Source organism: Bos javanicus, chromosome 16, assembly GCF_032452875.1.
Source record: "Bos javanicus breed banteng chromosome 16, ARS-OSU_banteng_1.0, whole genome shotgun sequence".
Classification (NCBI taxonomy): Eukaryota; Metazoa; Chordata; class Mammalia; order Artiodactyla; family Bovidae; genus Bos; species Bos javanicus.
Window position 1 is genome coordinate 61,887,568 of NC_083883.1, and position 20,131 is coordinate 61,907,698.

General features: G+C 38.4%; 1 protein-coding gene across 4 annotated transcripts in view; it reads left to right on the forward strand.

Moving 5' to 3' along the window:
• TOR1AIP1 (torsin 1A interacting protein 1) overlaps positions 1–7,181 on the forward strand; it is a 45,724-nt gene extending 38,543 nt beyond the window's left edge. For 2 of the 4 annotated variants that reach the window (XM_061383361.1, XM_061383359.1), the window contains 3 exons: positions 2,109–2,153; positions 2,511–2,567; positions 4,663–7,181. In XM_061383361.1, coding sequence (XP_061239345.1) covers positions 2,109–2,153; positions 2,511–2,567; positions 4,663–5,450 — 890 coding nt within the window. In that variant the 3' untranslated portion in view covers positions 5,451–7,181. The remainder of the gene's footprint in view (positions 1–2,108; positions 2,154–2,510; positions 2,568–4,662) is intronic. The other 2 variants (XM_061383360.1, XM_061383362.1) reach the window with 1 other exon arrangement.
• The last annotated feature ends 12,950 nt before the right edge of the window (positions 7,182–20,131 follow it).

Sequence of the window (20,131 nt, forward strand, 5' to 3'; positions counted from 1 at the left end):
ATAGGGATTGCACTGAATCTGTAGCTTGCTTTTGGTAGTATGGACACTTTAAGAATATTCTCTAATCCATTACCATGGGATGTCTTTTCCATTTACTTATATCTGCTTTAATTTCTTTCATCAATGTTTTAGAAGTTTCAGTTATAATTCTTTTGCCTCCTCGATTAGTCTTCAATTCAGTTCAATTCAGTCGCTCAATTGTGTCCGACTCTTTGCGACCCCATGAATCACAGCATGCCAGGCCTCCCTGTCCATCACCAACTCCCAGAGTTCACTCAGACTCACGTCCATCGAGTCAGTGATGCCATCCAACCATCTCATCCTCTGTCGTCCCCTTCTCCTCCTGCCCCCAATCCCTCCCAGCATCAGAGTCTTTTCCAATGAGTCAACTCTTCACATGAGGTGGCCAAAGTACTGGAGTTTCAGCTTTAGCATCATTCCTTCCAAAGAAATCCCAGGGCTGATCTCCTTCAGAATGGACCGGTTAGATCTCCTTGCAGTCCAAGGGACTCTCAAGAGTCTTCTCCAACACCACAGTTCAAAAGCATCAATTCTTCGGCACTCAGCTTTCTTCACAGTCCAACTCTCCCATCCATACATGACCACAGGAAAAACCATAGCCTTGACTAGACGGACCTTTGTTGGCAAAGTAATGTCCCTGCTTTTGAATATGCTATCTAGGTTGGTCATAACTTTCCTTCCAAGGAGTAAGCGTCTTTTAATTTCATGGCTGCAGTCACCATCTGCACTGATTTTGGAGCCCAAAAAAATAAAGTCTGACACTGTTTCCACTGTTTCCCCATCTATTTCCCATGAAGTGATGGGACCGGATGCCATAATCTTCGTTTTCTGAATGTTGAGTTTGAAGTCAACTTTTTCACTCTCCTCTTTCACCTTCATCAAGAGGCTTTGTAGTTCCTCTTCACTTTCAGCCATAAGGGTGGTGTCATCTGCATATCTGAGGTTATTGATATTTCTCCCGGCAATCTTGATTCCAGCTTGTGCTTCTTCCAGCCCAGCATTTCTCATGATGTATTCTGCATATAAGTTAAATAAGCAGGGTGACAATATACAGCCTTGACGTACTCCTTTTCCTATTTGGAACCAGTCTGTTCCTAAATATTTTCTTCTTTTTGATGCTGTTGTAAATGGGAGTTCTGTTTGTGTTAACTTCGTTTTCTTAGTTCTATGTTCTATGAGTTATAAATGTTACATATGTTTCATAATAACAAATTTAGCTATTCTCCATTATTAATATCATCATGTATGTCACAGATTTTTCATATATTATCTCATTTGATCTTTGCAGTCATGGAGTAAGGTATTTAAGATAAACATTATCTAGTGGAATTTTAATTTTAATTTTGGTGACCTAACTTTGAAGCTTCTAAATAATGATATTTCCTAGACTAAACTGTAATGGCAAAGCAATTATTAGTTTAGAGTTACGGTTGATGTCATTTTGTTTCATTTGAGGTTGTTTGTCATATGACCAGAAATAAGGCTATTTCTATTAAAAACAACAGCATAAATTGTATTCCTCCAGTTTAGTCCAGTGTTTCTCCAATGAAAAATGTTGGTAAATATACCTAGAAAGATCACTTATCCACATAAAAGCTATAAAGTTCCAGGCAAGTGATAGATGACAATATTGGTAATGTAGATCATACAAATGAATAACTCATCCTCTTCACCTTCTGAACGCTGTCTTTCCATTTCCGTTTTCTTAGATGTTAAAATCTGTCACCATGCCAAAAAAGATGGAGGGGAAAAGGAAAGAGTTGGATAGTTTTTTATTTATTTTCTAAAGTAACGATGGAAATAGAGATTTGATGGAGTTGTGAGAAAATTATTTTTTATATCTATTGTTTAACTAGCCACAAAGCTAAAACAGAATTACTTGTCTATTAACAGAAATGGTGAAAAGTTTTTTAGTGTAATTTCTAAAATATTACTGATATTTGTAATGGTCAGAAGCACCAGAGGCAGTATTGAGTCAGTTTGAGGTGGAAAATAAGATTTAAGATTGAGTTTTACCTTAAAAATACCTCATCCAAATAGCTCAGTAATCCATAATCTATATTTTGTCCTTCTTTCCCTCTTTACAGCATCATCACCAGGCATGCGTTCAATATATGGCAGTTTTTCAGATGGTATAATATGTTTCCTTTTGTTATAGTTGTACTTGTTTTCTTTGTCCTCTTACCTTTGTCCCGGAAATTTCACCACTCCCATTAAATAATTTGGATCAAATTCAAGGCTTTCTCACAAAACTAATGTATTAAGAGTATGCTTTGTACTAGACTCTTATGTGCCATGAATAATTATGAAAGAAATGGGTCTTATGTCTCAAACATCTGTCAATCTAGTAGACACCTGAATCTTCTGCTTTTTCTTCTGTTTCTGGCTGATCTCTCCCTTATTTTCTCTTGGTGACATTTTCTTTTTTCTATTGGAAATACTGAAATTATGAAACATAAATTGATAATCTTTATTACTCCTATCTTTAGATGACAGTGTTCAGAAATCAGAGCTTGGAAACCAATCTCCATCAACCTCCAACCAACGTAAGTTTGTCTATTCACCTTTTATTAAATGAGTCTCAGTCTCAATACCACTTTCCACTAGGACAGTTAATAAGTATCCCTTAATAAGTATCCCTAGAGACCTTTGAGAAAAAAAGGGTTATACCTGTCTATAATTACCTAGAGATTAAAGCTGAAAAAAAATTTTTTTTAATGTTTGTTAATTATTTTTAAGTAATTTTGTGTTTTCTCTAATCTCTAATGCCTGGTTTAATAAAATGAGCTGGAATTTCATTCTGCTTCTGTATTTAGCCTGTTACCATATATTGTCTTGGTTGAGGTATCTGCAAAAATTTAGCTTTGTACGGATATATAATGTTTTAATAGTCTTTAGACAGTTGTGAATATTCTCTTTTGATACTCTCCCAAACTCAGATAACATTAGTTTCTAAATGTTATTTGAAATATGAAATCTGAAGCCATATTAATGAACTTTTGTATTCTGTTACATTTTACATTCTGTTAAAACCCATTGGTCTTCCTGGTACTTTGAGTATCATGCACTGATCATTTGGAAAAGGTTGGTTCACTAAGTTATATAGACCTTCCAAATGCTGACATGTTTTTAATACTATATAAAAAGATCACATTTGTTAAGATCACCACCAGTCTCAAGACAAAGAAGTCATAAGTATTGAGAGCTGTTAAATTCCTGATGGCAGATATCCTGCAATTCTAATTTTCACTTGAAACCTTGAATTTTACCACTGGGAACAAAGATTGTCAGTTTCCTTGAAGGCAAGAGGCTCATCCTGTTCCTTTTCAAGAAAATTTCTCCCAAATACGAAGTCTGACTAGCCATAGTTTGTCACTTGTCCTTTCCAGTAAAAATTCTATGAAAAAGCACTAGTTCAGCTGACAACTCAATTGCACAAAGTGCTTTATATATACTTGCCATTTTTTCACATAGAATGTTATACTCAAGGATTGAGTGTTAATAAGGTAAATAGCTTTGAATGCTTCATGAAGGATGTTCTTAGGTGAAATTGATAACCTTAAATACATGGCCATGAAGAATACAAAGACAGTCCTAGTATAGTTTGGTGCCACTGCCCTGTGATTCATCTAAAGCGTCAGTTGTTTTTCCTACCAAGGCTTTTTACACCATTGGTGCAGATATGAATATGGCGGGGAAAAGGTTGAATAAGATAGGAGAACAGTTTTAACCTCAAAGATCCCCTTGAGGAGATCTTGAGATAGCCTACCAGCCGTACTTTGAGACCTGTTGGTCTACAGGGTCCATAAATAGGAAGTAAAAATATTATTGCTCTCATATTTAAATGGTGAAATGATACGGTATATGAGAAAATGCTTTATAAACTGCAGCTGCAAAGCACTAGGTAAATACAAATTGATATCATTGCCGATAATAATTAGGAGTGAGTTACAAACGAAATTTGCCAATATTAACAACTGCATGCCACAAAAGATAGGCATCAGTGCAATTATATGGAAGATTTCATTTATAATGCATCCTTTAGTTTATCCCTTTTTATAATTAAATATTTCACATTGGAGAATAATCCATGTTAGTTTCTAAATTTAAAACTATTTTGTAAAGTGTCTTCTAATATTGTTTACCTCCCAAATATTAGCAGTAGTAATGATAGCTCTGGTTTGTAAATTATATTCTTTCCAATTTGCATATGCCATTTCATATACTTAAATTCTACTTTTCCTCTGAGACTTCCTATCATTTTGATATTGAAGAGACATATACATACTCATACATATGTAAATACATAACTTAAAATACATGTGTTGAATTATTTCTTTAAGAAAGTAAGTTATCAGCTCCCTTCTTTAAATTCCTCCCTCTCTTATCTAATGTTTGTAAATATTAATGTGGGCTTTAAAAGTCACTTGCTCTTGAACCTAAGAAAATAATATTTGGTGGTGCGGGAGCGGCAGGCGCAGCTTGGGCGCTGCTTCTGGGGCCTGAGGGCGGGCGCCGGGGCCAAGACGCCGGTATGCTCCGGACTCCCGAGCCACAGTTGGGGAACGCAGGGGCCGCGGGCTGTAAAAAAAAAAGAAAAAGAAAAGAATATTTGTATGTGTCATTTTTTTTCCCGAACAGAAATGACTGGGCAACCCAAAAGTGTGTCTTCTGTCAAGACAAAGCGGTATTGGCCCTTTGCTGTGATAGCCGCTCTTCTCATTGGGGGTTTTTTGTACACTCGTCCTCCTGAAGCGGAAACCACTGCTGTTCAAGAATTCCAGAACCAGATGAAACAACTGATGAATAAGTACCAAGGTCAAGATGAGAAGCTGTGGAAAAGGAGCCAGACATTCCTGGAAAAACATCTCAATGGTTCTCAATCTCGGCCTCAGCCTGCGATTTTGCTGCTCACTGCAGCCCGAGATGCTGAAGAAGCACTCAGGTGTCTGAGCGAACAAATCGCTGATGCCTACTCCTCCTTCCGGAGTGTTCCTGCCATACGGATCGATGGGGCCAGCAAAGCTACTCGAGACAGTGATACTGTCAAAGAAGAAGTAGACCAGGAACTGAGCAATGGATTCAGAAATGGCCAGAATGCGGCTGTGGTCCACCGCTTTGAGTCACTGCCTGCAGGCTCTACTTTGATCTTCTATAAGTATTGTGACCATGAAAGTGCAGCCTTCAAAGATGTAGCCTTAGTCCTAACTGTCTTGTTGGAGGAGGAGACGCTCGGAACCAGTCTAGGCCTAAAGGAAATTGAAGAAAAAGTGAGAGATTTCCTCCAAGTCAAGTTCACCAACTCTGACACACCCAACTCCTACAAACATATGGACCCAGACAAATTGAGTGGGCTCTGGAGCCGTATTTCTCACTTAGTCCTGCCTGTACAACCTGAAAATGACCTGAAAAAAGGCATCTGCTTATAAAGGAAGACAGAAGAGAAAATTAAGTCTCAAGTACTGAGAATTTTTTCAAACTTTAACGAGACAGCACTCAGTTCTTTTTGAAAGAACTGTTTTCTTCTTAAAGGAGGTTAGGTTCTTAGGTAAACATAGAACATCTGTATTGTTTATTCAGCCTAATTATCTGTTACCTAAGAGACTCGTTTCCCACTGAGATCTGTGTTAATGATATCTACAGACTATAAATTATATACAGTCCCATAGAGGATCTGCTTAGATTCCGGAGTGAGTCATTATTGCTGTGGTATGACCAGTGGGAGGGATTTGGCTCCTTCCTGTAAATCCTCCCCAATTTTTTAATTTGGATTTTTTTTCACAGAGTTTGTTAAATAGTAAGACAACTCCCTGAACGCAACTGTGGGCTTTCCTGTTTTGTTCTCTTTTTACATCATTTAGATGTGAATTCCTTAGTCAGCTTCTCCTTATAGGAACAGAAATAATGAAGGGCAATAATGAAGAGCCATCTGAGTGTTTGGGTGTTTCTTTTTTTCTTTAATTTTGGAGGGCAGGGAAAAGGAGACCAGGGAAAAGTTGTGGAATGGAGAAAGAAAGGGGAGGAAAAGTCTTCAAGATGAAATATTAAAATAAGTCACTGGGGGAATTCCTTGATGGTCTAGTGGGTGGAACTCCATGCTCTCACTGCCAAGGGCCTGGGTTCCATCCTTGGTTGGGGAGCTAAGATTCTGCAAGCCACCCCATGCACACTCAGAAATTAAAAAAAGGTCACTGTCACCAGGGGTTCATCAAACATAGCTATATGAACTCCATTCTCAGTGAATTCTGTTGGGACTTTTATTTTTCTTTAAGAAATTTTTATTCCTCCCAAGGATTCTGAAGCATGTATATGATGAGGTTTATTATATTTGCTCACTTGGCTCTTAAGAACAGGCAAATCCAGGCAGTTTATTTTGTTCATATCCTGAAAATTTTGTTCAGAAAGATAATGTCAGAAATTGGTAAACCGTTTTGTCAACCACCTGTCAGTGACTGAAGAGGGATTTGATTTTCTGAATGTCCATTTGTTGCAGTCTATGTCCTTTAATGACACTCTTGTAACAAGTATAAAGACTTACCATGCACGTGATAAATTCTATTGAGTGCCTCAAGCCAAAAAGAAAGTGAAGTTTACTGTATATGAAGGATGTTAAGATGTACTGCTGTATATAACTGTACCGTAGGATTTCAGTTTTAACTTTGCATCTCTTAACAGCTTTCTCATCTGTCAACAGCTTTAGTTTTCTTAGAATCTTAAAATTCTGGATCAACTTTCTTTATTTCTTTATTGTCTACAAACCTTTAAATGACAATATTGTTTTTAGAATACTAAAGCCTGTCAGTGGCTTCTTCATTTACCTTTTGAGGATCCCTAACTGATGGTAGAGTATGGTCTTATTTCTTCCCACTAGGACTACCAATATTCATAAATTTATACTCCTTATTATAATTTGTTCCCGACACTGTCAGAAGTCAGATATTCTTGATTTATAGAGGATTCTAAAACAAGAATTTTTGAAAAGGCTTATTTTATACATATATGTATTATACGGAGAAACAGATGTTTTTATTAACTGTTTCATTGACCAAAATTTTAAAATAATATTACTTATATCAGGAAAAATAATTGTAGCAGCTAATCTGTAAATGACTTTAAAAGCTATTTTAGTAATTTAAATAAATTTACTTTTTTGGTTTGTACTCTGTGTGTTGTACGTTTAATGACTCGTATACCTTTTAAAAAATTATTCCTAGGGTTTTCTTTACACTTGAACAATTTTAGTGACTTCTGCTTGGAGAAACAAAGGGCAAAGAGAAAACTGGAGCTGCTCACAAGTACGTTGGTAGAAAATACAATCACTGTGGTTTTCTGTTTCATCTGGGGATTTTGAATTATCACGGAAGTTGAATTAAAGTATTCCTCACTTGGTAAAAATCTACACCATGTTTCTCAATTTTTTCATTCTCACCTCCCTAAGGAACCTTTTTAGGTTTTTTTTCCCCCCTAATCATCTACCCCCATGAAATTTTAATACTTCATACAGACTGTGAATCACATACATACTTTTATGCTTTATACACATGAAGGGTAAGATTTTGTTGCCCTCACTAAAAATGGGTGCTCAAGAACATCTGTATTTTAGATCATTGATGCCTGAAATACTGTTTTGTTCATGTTACCAATAATACTTTTGGAGGGGAAATTGTAATAAATCATTGGCTTGAAAATAGGAACTTGGGCCTCTAGAAATTAGGCCATTGTGACTTTGGGTGACTACATGGGCCCAGGGAAAACCACAGTGCAATGCTGACCTTACAGATTTCTGTAAACATAATTTGCTTCCCGTCTTTTAATGACTCATATTACTTGTAAAAAAGTTTTCTTAATCTCTAATCTTCAAAACAAAAACTGAAAGAAAACCTGATTTTCATTCTATGAAGAGAATTTAGAAACTTAGAATTTCTAAGAAATTATAATTCGTAACTTAGAATTTGCATAGTTAATACCTAAACTAAAGCTGTAAAGCCAAATTTACCTCTGATCTTAGATCATCAGAAAGTGGACTTGATGTTCACAGTATGAAGAAACATTTCTCATTGACTGCAAAAAAACCAGTGGACTTTTCTACATTGTCCTTATCAAGGCCACAGAGTAAAATCTTACGAAGATTTTTACTGACCTTAACAACCTGGGATGAAAGTGTAAGTCCTGAGTTTGGGAAACCAAACTGAGAAGTCTTCCATTGTTTGCCACTGACTTGGAAAAAGAGAAAACTCCTGCTTTAAGCCTGTCTTTGGCCTAGATTCAGAGAAGTCCTGTTTGGCTTTCAGGTTCTTTTGGATGGTAGGGGAAATATAACCCATCATCTAAGGATAAACAGGAGAAACCTTTGGCAATTTGCAAATTGTTGTCTTTCTGCATACTCTTGAACACTTCAGAAATATTCATATATCTTGCCTTCTCTCTTTCTCGTCTCTGCTAATTATGCTCTGCTAATTCTTACTTTTTCTGAAGCCTTTATTTTTTTAGGCAAAAATTCACTGAAACCTTCCTTAAGTCCCTACTATGGAATACTGGTGCAGGTGCCTCTTTATGCTTTTGTTCAGCCTGTATTACTCCTGACACCACATTTAGCTCATTCCCACTACGATATTTGTTGTCTAGTCGCTCAGTCACATCTGACTCTGCGATTCCAAGGACTGCAGCATGCCAGACTTCCCTGTCCTTCACCATCTTCTGGAGTTTGCTCAAATTCATGTACATTGAGTCGGCGATCCATCCAACCATCTCGAACTCTGTCATCCCCTTCTGCCTTCAATCTTTCCCGCATCAAGATCTTTTCCAATGAGTTGGCTCTTCGCCAACTGGAATCAGGTGGCCAAAGTCTTGGAGCTTCAGCTTCAGCATCAGCCCTCCCAATGAATACTCAGGACTGATTTTCTTTACGATTGACTGGTTTGATCTTGCAGTCCAAGGGACTCGCAAGAGTCTTCTCCAACACCACAGTTCAAAAGCATCAATTCTTCAGTGCTCAACTTTATGGTCCAACTCTCACATCCATACGTGACTACTGGAAAAACCAAAGCTTTGACTAGACAGACCTTTGTCAGCAAAGTGGTGTCTGTGCTTTTTAATACGCTGTCTAGGTTTGTCAGCTTTTCTTCCAAGGAGCAAGTATCCTTTAAATTCATGACTGCAGTCACCAACAGCAGTGATTTTGGAGCTCAAGAAAATAAAGCCTGTCATTATTTCCATTGTTTACTCATCTATTTCTTATGAAGTAATGAGACCTGATGCCATGATCTTAGTTTTTAGAATGTTGAGTTTTAAGCCAGTTTTTTCACACTCCTCCTTCACCTTCATCAAAAGGCTCTTTAGTTCCTCTTCACTTTCTGCCAGTAGGGTGGTGTCATCTGTGTATCTAAGGTTATTGATATTAATCCCAGAAATCTTGATTCCAGCTTGTGCTTCATCCAGCCCAGCATTTTGCATGATGTACTCTGCATATATAAATTAAATAAGCAGGGTGACAATATACAGCCTTGACATACTCCTTTCCCAATTTGGAACCAGTCAGTTGTTCTGTGCCTGGTTCTAACTGTTGCTTCTTGACCTGCATATAGGTTTCTAAGGAGGCAGGTAAGGTGGTTTGGTATTCCTATCTCTCAGAATTTTTCAGTTTGTTGTGATCCACAGTCAAAGGCTTTACCATAGTCAATGAAGCAGAAGTGGATGTTTTTATACCTGTTTTTAAAAAAATTGCATTTACAATGAAATTAGATTTATAATATTGTGTTAATTTCTGCTCTACACTAAAGTGATTCAGTTAACTATGTATATAGTCTTTTTCATGTTATTTTTATTATGGTTTATTACAGGATATTAAATATAGTTCCCTGTAGTTATACAGTAGGACCTTGTTGTTTATCCATCCTATATATCATGGTTTTTATCTGCTAATCTCAAACTCCCAATCCTTCCCTTCCATACCATTCCTCCCCCATTGGCTGCCACAAGTCAGTTCTCTGTAAATGTGGTTCTGTAATATGGATATATTCATTTGTGTCACTTTAAATTCCACATATAAGTGATAACACGGTATTTGTATTCCTCTTTTTTTCTATACAATTTAATTTTTATTTATTTTTGGGTGTGCTGGGTCTTTGTTGCTGAGCAGGCTTTTCTCTAGTTATGGTGAGCAGGGGCTACTCTTTAGGTGCAGTGTGTGGACTTTGCATTGCAGTGGCTTCTTTTGTGGGGAGCCCAGGCTCTAGGGCTAGTAGGCTGAGTAGTCGTGGCTCCTGAACTCTAGAGCGCAGACTCAGTAGTTGTGGCACATGGGCTTAATTGCTCCACAGTAAGTGGGATCTTCTGGGTCAGGAATTAAACCCACATCTCCTACACTGGCAGGTGGATTCTTTACCACTGAGCCACCAGGGAAGCCCTCTATTTCTCTTTCTGACTTACTTCACTCTGTAATTCTAGGTCTATCCTTGTTTACACTATCCTGCAAGTGGCATTATTTTGTTGGCATTATTTTGTTCTTTTTAATATACGTGTATACACACATCTTCTTTATCTGTTTAGCTGCAGATAGACACTTAGGTTGTCTCCATGTTTGGCTATTGTAAATAGCTGCTATGTACATAGGTATGCATGTATCTTTTTGAATTAAAGTTTTCTTAAAAGAGCTAGCAAGTTTCCTTACATCTTTTCATGTTGCCTAAGAGAGTATAGTCTAGATAAGAGATGGCTATTCATGTGGAGAGAAGATAGATAAGAAAAATATTTGAGAAGTAGAAATGGTAAGAGTTGGTGGTTGAATGTAATATTACAGAGAAAAACACCTCATAGAGGACTCTTCAAAGTGCTGTACTACTAAAAATATCTCTTCAGTCTATTTAGCTCATCTGTCTTCTCCCCAGATACTAAGTACACAGTGCTAGACTAAATTCTTATCTCTACATATCTTTCTGTTGACTTTTAGCATTTTGTAGTAGAGATGTAATCAGGAATTACTTAATTGTTAATAAAAATCCTGTCTAATCAACAAAAGAGAAAAGGAGGGGTAAGGTGGATATTATAAGAATATAGATCTCAGACTCCAAGGTGGGAAAATATGGGAACTGTGAGGACTGTTCTGCATGGAAACCTCATGGACGTTCCCTCTGCCTCTCTACTTCCTGCTTGCTGTGCCTCAGCAACTTCCCCCTTGTGACTTAAACACACCAAGAGAGTGAACCTGATTGGCTTGGTCCAGTGTATGGGGTGATCCCTGAAAAGAATGTATAATTAAACATAGCTGCCTAGGTCACCCCTTTAATAGGGTCTGTGGGCTGGGGATAGAGTTGGACAGTCTTCTGAGGTCAGGTCAAGGAATGGGCAGACACAGTTAAGGAACAACTGAATACATCCTCAAATTTATAGGCCTTCATATAATGTGATGCTATCCTTTTTCATTCATTTTGCCTTTAAAAAAAATCAGTGAAAGGAAATTAAAGGTAGTGGAAACAATGAAATTTTAAAATCTGAGTCCTGGTCATGGCTCTGTCTGATAAATTTGACCTAAGCAAGTCCTTTTTGTAGCTCTGCTACAAATGTGTTCTGAATTTTTCCCATTGCTTCTGTGTAGTGTTTCCTAGGAGAAGGCAATGGCAAACCACTCCAGTACTCTTGCCTAGAAAATCCCATGGACAGAGGAGCCTGGTAGGCTGCAGTCCATGGGGTCTCGAAGAGTCGGACACAACTAAGCAACTTCACTTTCACTTTCCACTTTCATGCATTGGAAAAGGAAATGGCAACCCACTCCAGTGTTCTTGCCTGGAGAATCCCAGGGACGGGGGAGCCTGATGGGCTGCCATCTATGGGGTCACTCAGGGTCAGACACAACTAAAGCAACTTAGCAGCAGCAGTGTTTCCTATGCTGAAAAAAAGAATGGCACAGTAAAAAAAATTCCAGCTACTATTTTAATGTATAATGGCTATTATTAATTTGTTCTAAGTCCCTCACAAGCACACCGAGCTTTCTTTAGTTTTCAGTCTGTTTCTTGGGCATGTGAGGTAGGAAGTGACCAAGTACTCCTGATTCAAACTTGATTTTTTTAAGAGTTTGTTTTCCCACTTTTAGAGAGCACCATTCTTAGGCTAAACCCAAGAAGAGAAACACTCCTTTCTATATAGCCCATAAGAGAACATTTAAATATAGTTGTTACGTCCTTTTCTTGACGAGCAACTCTTTTTAATGTGCTCTTAATATATCAAAGTTTCAATGGACTTTCTTTTACCTTGTCTGTAATGAAGATGGAAAAGATCTATATCAAAATTTTTGTATTTGAATATATATTAAGTTGTCCCTCATTCTAGTTTTTGTTAACTATTGAGTGCTTATTAATGCTCCAAACACTGTTTCGACAGCCCTATGTGTATTAACTGATTTGTCACAATAACCCTGCAAGGTGGTTCATTTCAGTTCAATTCGGCCCCTCAGTCATGTCTGACTCTGAGACCCAATGAACTGCAGCAGGCCAGGCTTCCCTGTCCATCACCAACTCCTGGAGCTTGCTCAAACTCATGTCCATCGAGTCAGTAATGCCATCCAACCATCTCATCCTCTGTTGTCCCCGTCTCTTCCTGCCTTTAATCTTTCCCAGTTTCAGGGTCTTTTCCAATGAGTCAGGTCTTTGCATCAGGTGGCCACAGTATTGGAGCTTCAGCTTCAGCATCAGCCCTTCCAATGAATACTTAGGACTGATTTCCTTTAGGATTGACTGGTTTGATCTTGCAGTTCAAGGGATTCGCAAGAGTCTTCTCCAACACCACAGTTCAAAAGCACCAATTCTTCAGTGCTCAACTTTCTTTATAGTCCAACTCTCACATCTATACATGACCACTAGAAAAACCATAGCTTTGACTAGATGGACCTTTGTTGGCAGAGTAATGTCTCTGCTTTTTAATATGCTGTCTAGGTGGATCGTAGCTTTTCTTCCAAGGAACAAGCATCTTTTAATTTCATGACTGCAGTCACAACCTGCAGTGATTTTGGAGCCCAAGAAGATAAAGCCTGTCACTGTTTCCATTTTTTCCCCCATTTATCTGCCATGAAGTGATGGGACCAGATGCCATGATCTTCATTTTTGAAATGTTGGGTTTTAAGCCTGCTTTTTCACTCTCCTCTTTCACTTTAATCAAGAGGCTCCTCAGTTTCTCTTTGCTTTCTGCCAGTAGGGTGGTGTCATCTACATATCTGAGGTTATTGATATTTCTCCTTGCAATCTTGATTCCAGCTTGTGCTTCATACAGTCCAGCATTTCACATGATATGCTCTGCAAGGTGGTACTATTACCCCAACTTTATTATCAGGAAACTGAAGCACAGAAAAACTAAAATGACACTTAAGAATACCCAAGTTAAAAATATTAAAGCAGAGATTTGAACACAGGCAGTCCATGTTTAAGACACCTATCCTTACTACTGTGCAGAGAGTCTCTAAAACCACATATATGTTTTCCTCCAGTTTATTCAGGCTCTATACCAGTTGGAGTATTTCAACTCCAAGTATTTTTGTATTTCAAAAATACAAAGTATTTTTCCAACTTTGTAGATTTTTTTTTCTATTGAATTATAGTTGATTTACAGTATTGTGTTAGTTTCAGATGTACAGCAAAGTGATTCAGATATATATTTTTTTCTGATTCTTTTCCATTATTGATTATTACAAGATATTGAATATAGTTCCCTGTGCTATACAGTAAATTTTTGTTTTTTGTCTATTTCATATATAGTGGTATGTATCCCATACTTCTCATTTATCCCACCTCCCTTCCTTTCCCCTTTTTTAACCATGTTTGTTTTCTATATCTGTGAATCTATTTCCACTTTGTGAATAAGTTTTTGTATCCTTTTTTAGATTCCACATATAAGTGATATCAAATGATATTTGTTTTTCTCTGTATGATAATCTCCAGGTCCATCCATGTTCTGCAAATGGCAATATTTCATTCTTTTTTATGCCTGAGTAATATCCTATTATATATATGTACAACATCTTTATCCATTCCTCTGTTGTGGACATTTGGGTTGTTTCCATGTCTTGGTTATTATAAATAGTGCTGAACGTTGGACTATATGTGTCTTTTCAAATTAGAATTTTTATCTTTTCTGATATATGCCCAGTAGTGGAACTGGGGTGTCCCATGTGGTTCAGTGGTAAAGAACCACTGAACCTGGCAATGCAGGAGACCCCAGTTCAACCCCTGCATTGGGAACATCCCCTGGAGGAGGAAACGGCAACCCATTCCAGTATTCTTGCCTGGAGAATCCCATGGAAAGAGGAACTTGGCAGGCTACAGTCCATAGAGTTGCAAAGAATCAGACACACCTGCGCATGCACACACACGGTAACTCTACTTTTAGTTTTTAAGGAACTTCCTTCCTGTTCTCCATAGTGGCTGTACCAGTTTACCAACAGTGTGAGAGGGTTGCCTTTCCTCTACATCCTCTCCAGCGTTTATTATTTGAGACTTTTTGACGATGTCCATGCTGACTGGTGCGAGGTGATACCTCTTTGTAGTTTTCATTTACATTTTTTTTAACAATTCATGATGTTGAGCATCTTTTCATGTGCCCGTTGGCCATCTGTATGTCTTCTTTGGAGAAATGTCTATTTAGGTCTTCTGTTCATTTTTTTTTATTGGGTTGGGTCTTTGATATTGAATTGTTTGCCAACTTTGTAGATTCTTATTTGTGATTTTCCTTTAAGCCATTTTCTTTCTTGCCTTCTTGCTCAGCTTCATGGAATCCAGTATTGCACACACCAAGGATCTAAAGAATTCTGAGTAGAGTGAGACAATCACACAGTCCTACCTGTTGACTCACATTGGTATACATTGACATCATGCTTTTTTAACTGGAAACCTGAAGTGTTGACTCACAATTCATCATTTTCGAAATAGCTGCACGCAACCGAGTTGTTAGCTGTGCCTGCATACCACAGAGCCTTTGTTTTTGCCTGCCCTCAGCCTTTGATATCAGACAGCACTTCTTGAAATTCCTAAGGAAGAGTCCATTTGCTTTAGTAGCATTGGTCATTTGGGAATTCCTTGTCAGTCCAGGGACTAGGCTTTCACTGCAGGATGAAGGGGGAGGTGGCCCAGGTTCGATTTCTGGTTGGGGAGCTAAGATCCAGCAAGACATGTGGTGTGGCAGACAAAAAAAAATTGATAATTTCACAGAAACTCTTGGAAAAGAATGATTAAGAGCACAGACCCTACAATGCCAGTTCCATACTTTTTTCAATGAGTGACACTGGCAAATTACTTCTCTGAGCCTCAGTTTCCTCATCTCTAAAAAGGGAGAAGTAATATAGCTACTCCCTTAATGGTATTGTGAGAATTAAGTCAGTTACACATACAAAGCACTTAGAAAGTGCTGAGCACATCAAAGGGTACAACATTAGCCACTTTTATTCACCTAAATTCTTACAAAGGATTCTCCTCTTCCCCTCTGTGTGGCATCCACTGTGGCTGGCTTCTATTGCTACCTCCTATGTGATCCTTATTACACAGAGTATGTGGGCTCTTTCCAGCTTACAGCTCCATCACAAACCCCAATCCGTTGCAATGTTCATTAAACAAAGGGCTTCCAGTTACCAGAATTCATCCTCCCCCCAAATCTGGGAGATTATGAAGAAGGAGAAAGCTTTCCATCTCACACATATTATTGATAGCTCTTTCATATTTCTGTGGCTTATTCAGCTTCACTGTCCTTGAATCCTTAAAGACCTTACTTTTACTCAAGCAACTGTAGTTTGTTGAGATTATTTTCCAAGTGCTGCACAGACCACTCAGTGTTAAATACAGAGATGTGCCACCTAGACACCCTTACAAGGAAAAAATTTTTGTGCCAAATGCTGAAAGTGTGGCCAATGGACAACTTCACAGTCTGCCACTTCATGGATTGCTTCAGCTGCAGAGTCACTTTACCCAAGGTTATGCCCGGGGAGAGGGAGGGGGTGCACATCCCATGGCTAATTGAGAAAATATATATAGACTCAGCTTTCTCAGCATGGAGTTCGGACTGGTCATTTGCATCCAGAGCTCCCCCATGAGCTTGGCTGAGGCTATAGCACTCTATCATAGTGTGACATCCTGCTTCCTTCCCCACCCTTCCACAGGTGTTCATTCATACCCAGCACATTCCCTGGTAAACATGCAGCATACTAAATTTTGTTTCATAGTCTGCTTCTCAGAGACACCCCTTCCTGTGTCATGCTCTAAGCTTAGTGTAGTCCATAAATGGAGCAAATAATAGCTAATGTTTACTGAGCATTAAGTATGTGCTATACACCATGATTAGAGAAGGCAATGGCACCCCACTCCAGTACTCTTGCCTGGGAAATCCCATGGACAGAGGAGCCTGGTAGGCTACAGTCCATGGGATCCTAAAGAGTCGGACACAACTGAGCGACTTCACTTTCACTTTTCATTTTCATGCACTGGAGAAGGAAATGGCAACCCACTCCAGTGTTCTTGCCTGGAGAATCCCAGGGACGGGAGCCTGGTGGGCTGCCGTCTATGGGGTCGCACAGAGTCGGACACGACTGACGTGACTTAGCAGCAGCATACACCATGATTGACACTGTAAATACATTGGATTGGCAAAAAACTTCATTTAGTTTTTTCCATAAGCTGGCTTTAGTAACAGTTATCTTTAACTTCATTCAAAGGAATTTTGTTAGATTGCATTGTAACAATTGTCATTAAAAAAAATCTAAGTTGGTGATTTTTTTATGTAGCCATTTTAATATTGAAGACAGAAGGAAAAAGTGACATTTTCAGCATATTATGTTTTATTATTTCAAGAAAGGTAAAAACGCAACTGAAATGCAAAAAAAAAAAAAAAAAAGGATTTGTGTAGTGTATGGAGAAGGTGCTGTGACTTATCAAACATGTCAAAAGTGGTTTGCAGAGTTTTATGCTGGAGAATGCTGCATGGTCAGGAAGACCAGTTGAAGTTGATAGCGATCAAATCAAGACATTAAGAACAATCAGTATTATACCACTCAGGTGGAAGCTGACATATTCAAAATATCCAAATCAAGCCTTGAAAATCATTTGCACTAGCTTGGTTATGTTAATCACTTTGATGTTTGGGTTCCACGTAAGTTAAGCAGAAAAAACAACCTTCTTGACCATATTCCTGCATTTGATTCTGTACTTAAACATAACAAAAACGTTCAGTTTTTAAAAACAAATTGTGACAGTCAATGAAAAGGGGTTATTGTACAATAACGTGGAATGGAAGAAGTCATGGGGCAAGCAAAATGAACCACCAACAACCACACCAAAGGCCGGCCTTTATCCAAAGAAGGTGGTGATGTGTATGTGGTAGGATTGGCAGGGAGTCCGCTACTATGAGCTCCTTCCAGAAAACTAAACAATTAATTCCAATAGTGCTGCTCTAAATTAGGCCAACTGAAGGCAGCAGTCCATGAAAATCAGCTGGACTTTGTCAACAGAAAACACATAATCTTTGATCAGGATAACACAAGACCGCATGTTTCTTTGACAACCAGGCAAAAATGGTTACAGCTTGGCTGGGAAATTCTGATTCATCCATGTGTTCACCAGACATCACATCGGATTTCCTTTTTTTTTCTGATTCATCCACGTGTTCACCAGACATCACACCTTTGGATTTCCTTTTTTTTTTTTCTTTACAAAATTCTCTTGATGGAAAAAATTTCAATTCCCTGGAAAACTGTAAAAGGCATCTGGAAATGAAATTGTCAAGTTCCTGAATAATGGCAGAAGGGGAACAAAATGGTCAATACATTGTTCTATATAGTTCTTGATGAAATGAAAAATATATCTTTTATTTTTACTTTAAAACTGAAGGAACTTTTTGGCCCACCCTATAGTATCTCATCGGAGAAGGCAATGGCACCCCACTCCAGTACTTTTGCCTGGAAAATCCCATGGACGGAGGAGCCTGGTAGGCTGCAATCCATGGGGTTGCTAAGAGTCGGACACGACTGAGCGACTTCACTTTCACTTTTCCCTTTCATGCATTGGAGAAGGAAATGGCAACCCACTCCAGTGTTCTTACCTGGAGAATCCCAGGGACGGGGGAGCCTTGTGGGCTGCCGTCTATGGGGTCACACAGAGTCGGACATGACTGAAGTGACTTAGCATAACATAGCATAGCATAGTATCTCATTTAATTTTCATAAACCTTTGAAGTAAATAGTACTACTATCTCACTGTTATAGATGAGAAAACAAAGATACAAAGCTATATTGTTAGTTACTGGTAGAGATAAAATTTGAATGCAGATCATCTGACTCCAGAGTCTACATTTTTAACCATCATGCTACATTCTATCCCATCAAAATACCTACTTCTTAAGAAGTGAAAATGATATTAAACTATGTCTTACAAACCATGACATATAGTGGCTGTAAGTTAGAAAAAACATAATGCATGACCTGTAAGATTACTTCACAATCTGATGAAATTTGTACCTCTCTATAAACACAAACAGAAAAGGCAACCGCAACCCACTCCAGTACTCTTGCCTGGAAAATCCCATGGACAGAGGAGCCTGGTAGGCTGCAGTCCATGGGGTCACTAAGAGTTGGACACGACTGAGTGACTTCACTTTCACTTTTCCCTTTCATGCATTGGAGAAGGAAATGGCAACCCACTCCAGTGTTCTTGCCTGGAGAATCCCAGGGACGGGGAACCTGATGGGCTGCCGTCTATGGGGTCGCACAGAGTCTGACACAACTGAATCGACATAGTAGCAGCAGCAGGATAGACATAAAACCTGGTTTTGAAAAATTCTTTTGAAACTCAATTAAGAAGAATACTTTTCTTTTTTTTTTAAATAAATTCTATTTTATTTTATTTTTAAACTTTACAATATTGTATTGGTTTTGCCAAATATCGAAATGAATCCGCCACAGGTATACCCGCATTCCCCATCCATACTTTTCTAATAACTAAGGCCTACTGTGGTTCTGATTTCCAAAATCTTAATGTAGGTTGAACTAGATGTGCATGTGTGTTCAGTTGCGTTTGACTCTTTGTGGCCCTATAGACTGTAGTCTGCCAAGTTCCCCTGTCCATGGGATTCTCTAGGGAAGAATACTGGAGTGGGTTCCCATGCCCTCCTCCAGGGGATCCTCCCAACCCAGGGATCGAGCCTGCGTCTACTGTGTCTCCTGCACTGCAGATGGATTCTTTACCCAGTGAGCTACCTGGAAAGCCTGAACTACGTGTAAGTTGAACTAAATCTCTGTCAATGCTCATTCTATAAATTTTGCAAAGGTTATGACTTCTGAAAATACTGTAAAGTCCAAAGTATTTTGCTTGATGTCACCTCTGAAAGAGTCTTTATCTCTTGTAGTGCATAATCTATCCATTGTTCAACAGATGATTCAAGCTGGGTTTGAGTGGTGTCATACTTGCTGCTTGAAATACAACACCCCAAATTTACTGGGCAAATTCCAGTAAAATCTTTCCCTTTGGAAACAGTCCCAAAGGATTAGATTTTCTGTTAACTGGTAGAATCCAAAGACCAAAGGTTTGCTTCTCTGAAACATTTTTATTAGCCTTGAATAAGCAGGTTGACAGACTCAGAGGGAATGGAATACTTTCATGTTCAGGAAATTCAGCCAACTTCCTATCTCTGTCTAAGTTTTTATTGTTACTGAATCAGCAAGTCTGCTCTTTGAATGATGTGGGTTATTCCTGAAGGAGCCCCTTTACTCTTGCCATTTTTCCTGAGATGGATGTGTGTTAGCTGGTTGGACTATAGGTTCAGCTCAGATTTAGTTCTAAGTGGCTAATCTTTTGCCCTTACAGCATATTATCTTGTTTCTCTAGAAAAGGCACACACACATCAAAATTTACAGCCATCTCAACATCTGCCTTAAATCGTTCACAGAGTGTACAGGAGGGACTATATATCTGTGCTAAAAATTGCCTTTTATTATGAAATAAAATGCAAATAATGTAAATAAGAGAGATAAATAAAGCTTGTATAACTCTCATAGCTATAGTTGTCTCTTCTACCTAGAAAGTTGTTCAAGTACTTTCTGATTTGTTTCAAATCTTAAATGTAAGCATATGAGTTTACATAAGTGAAC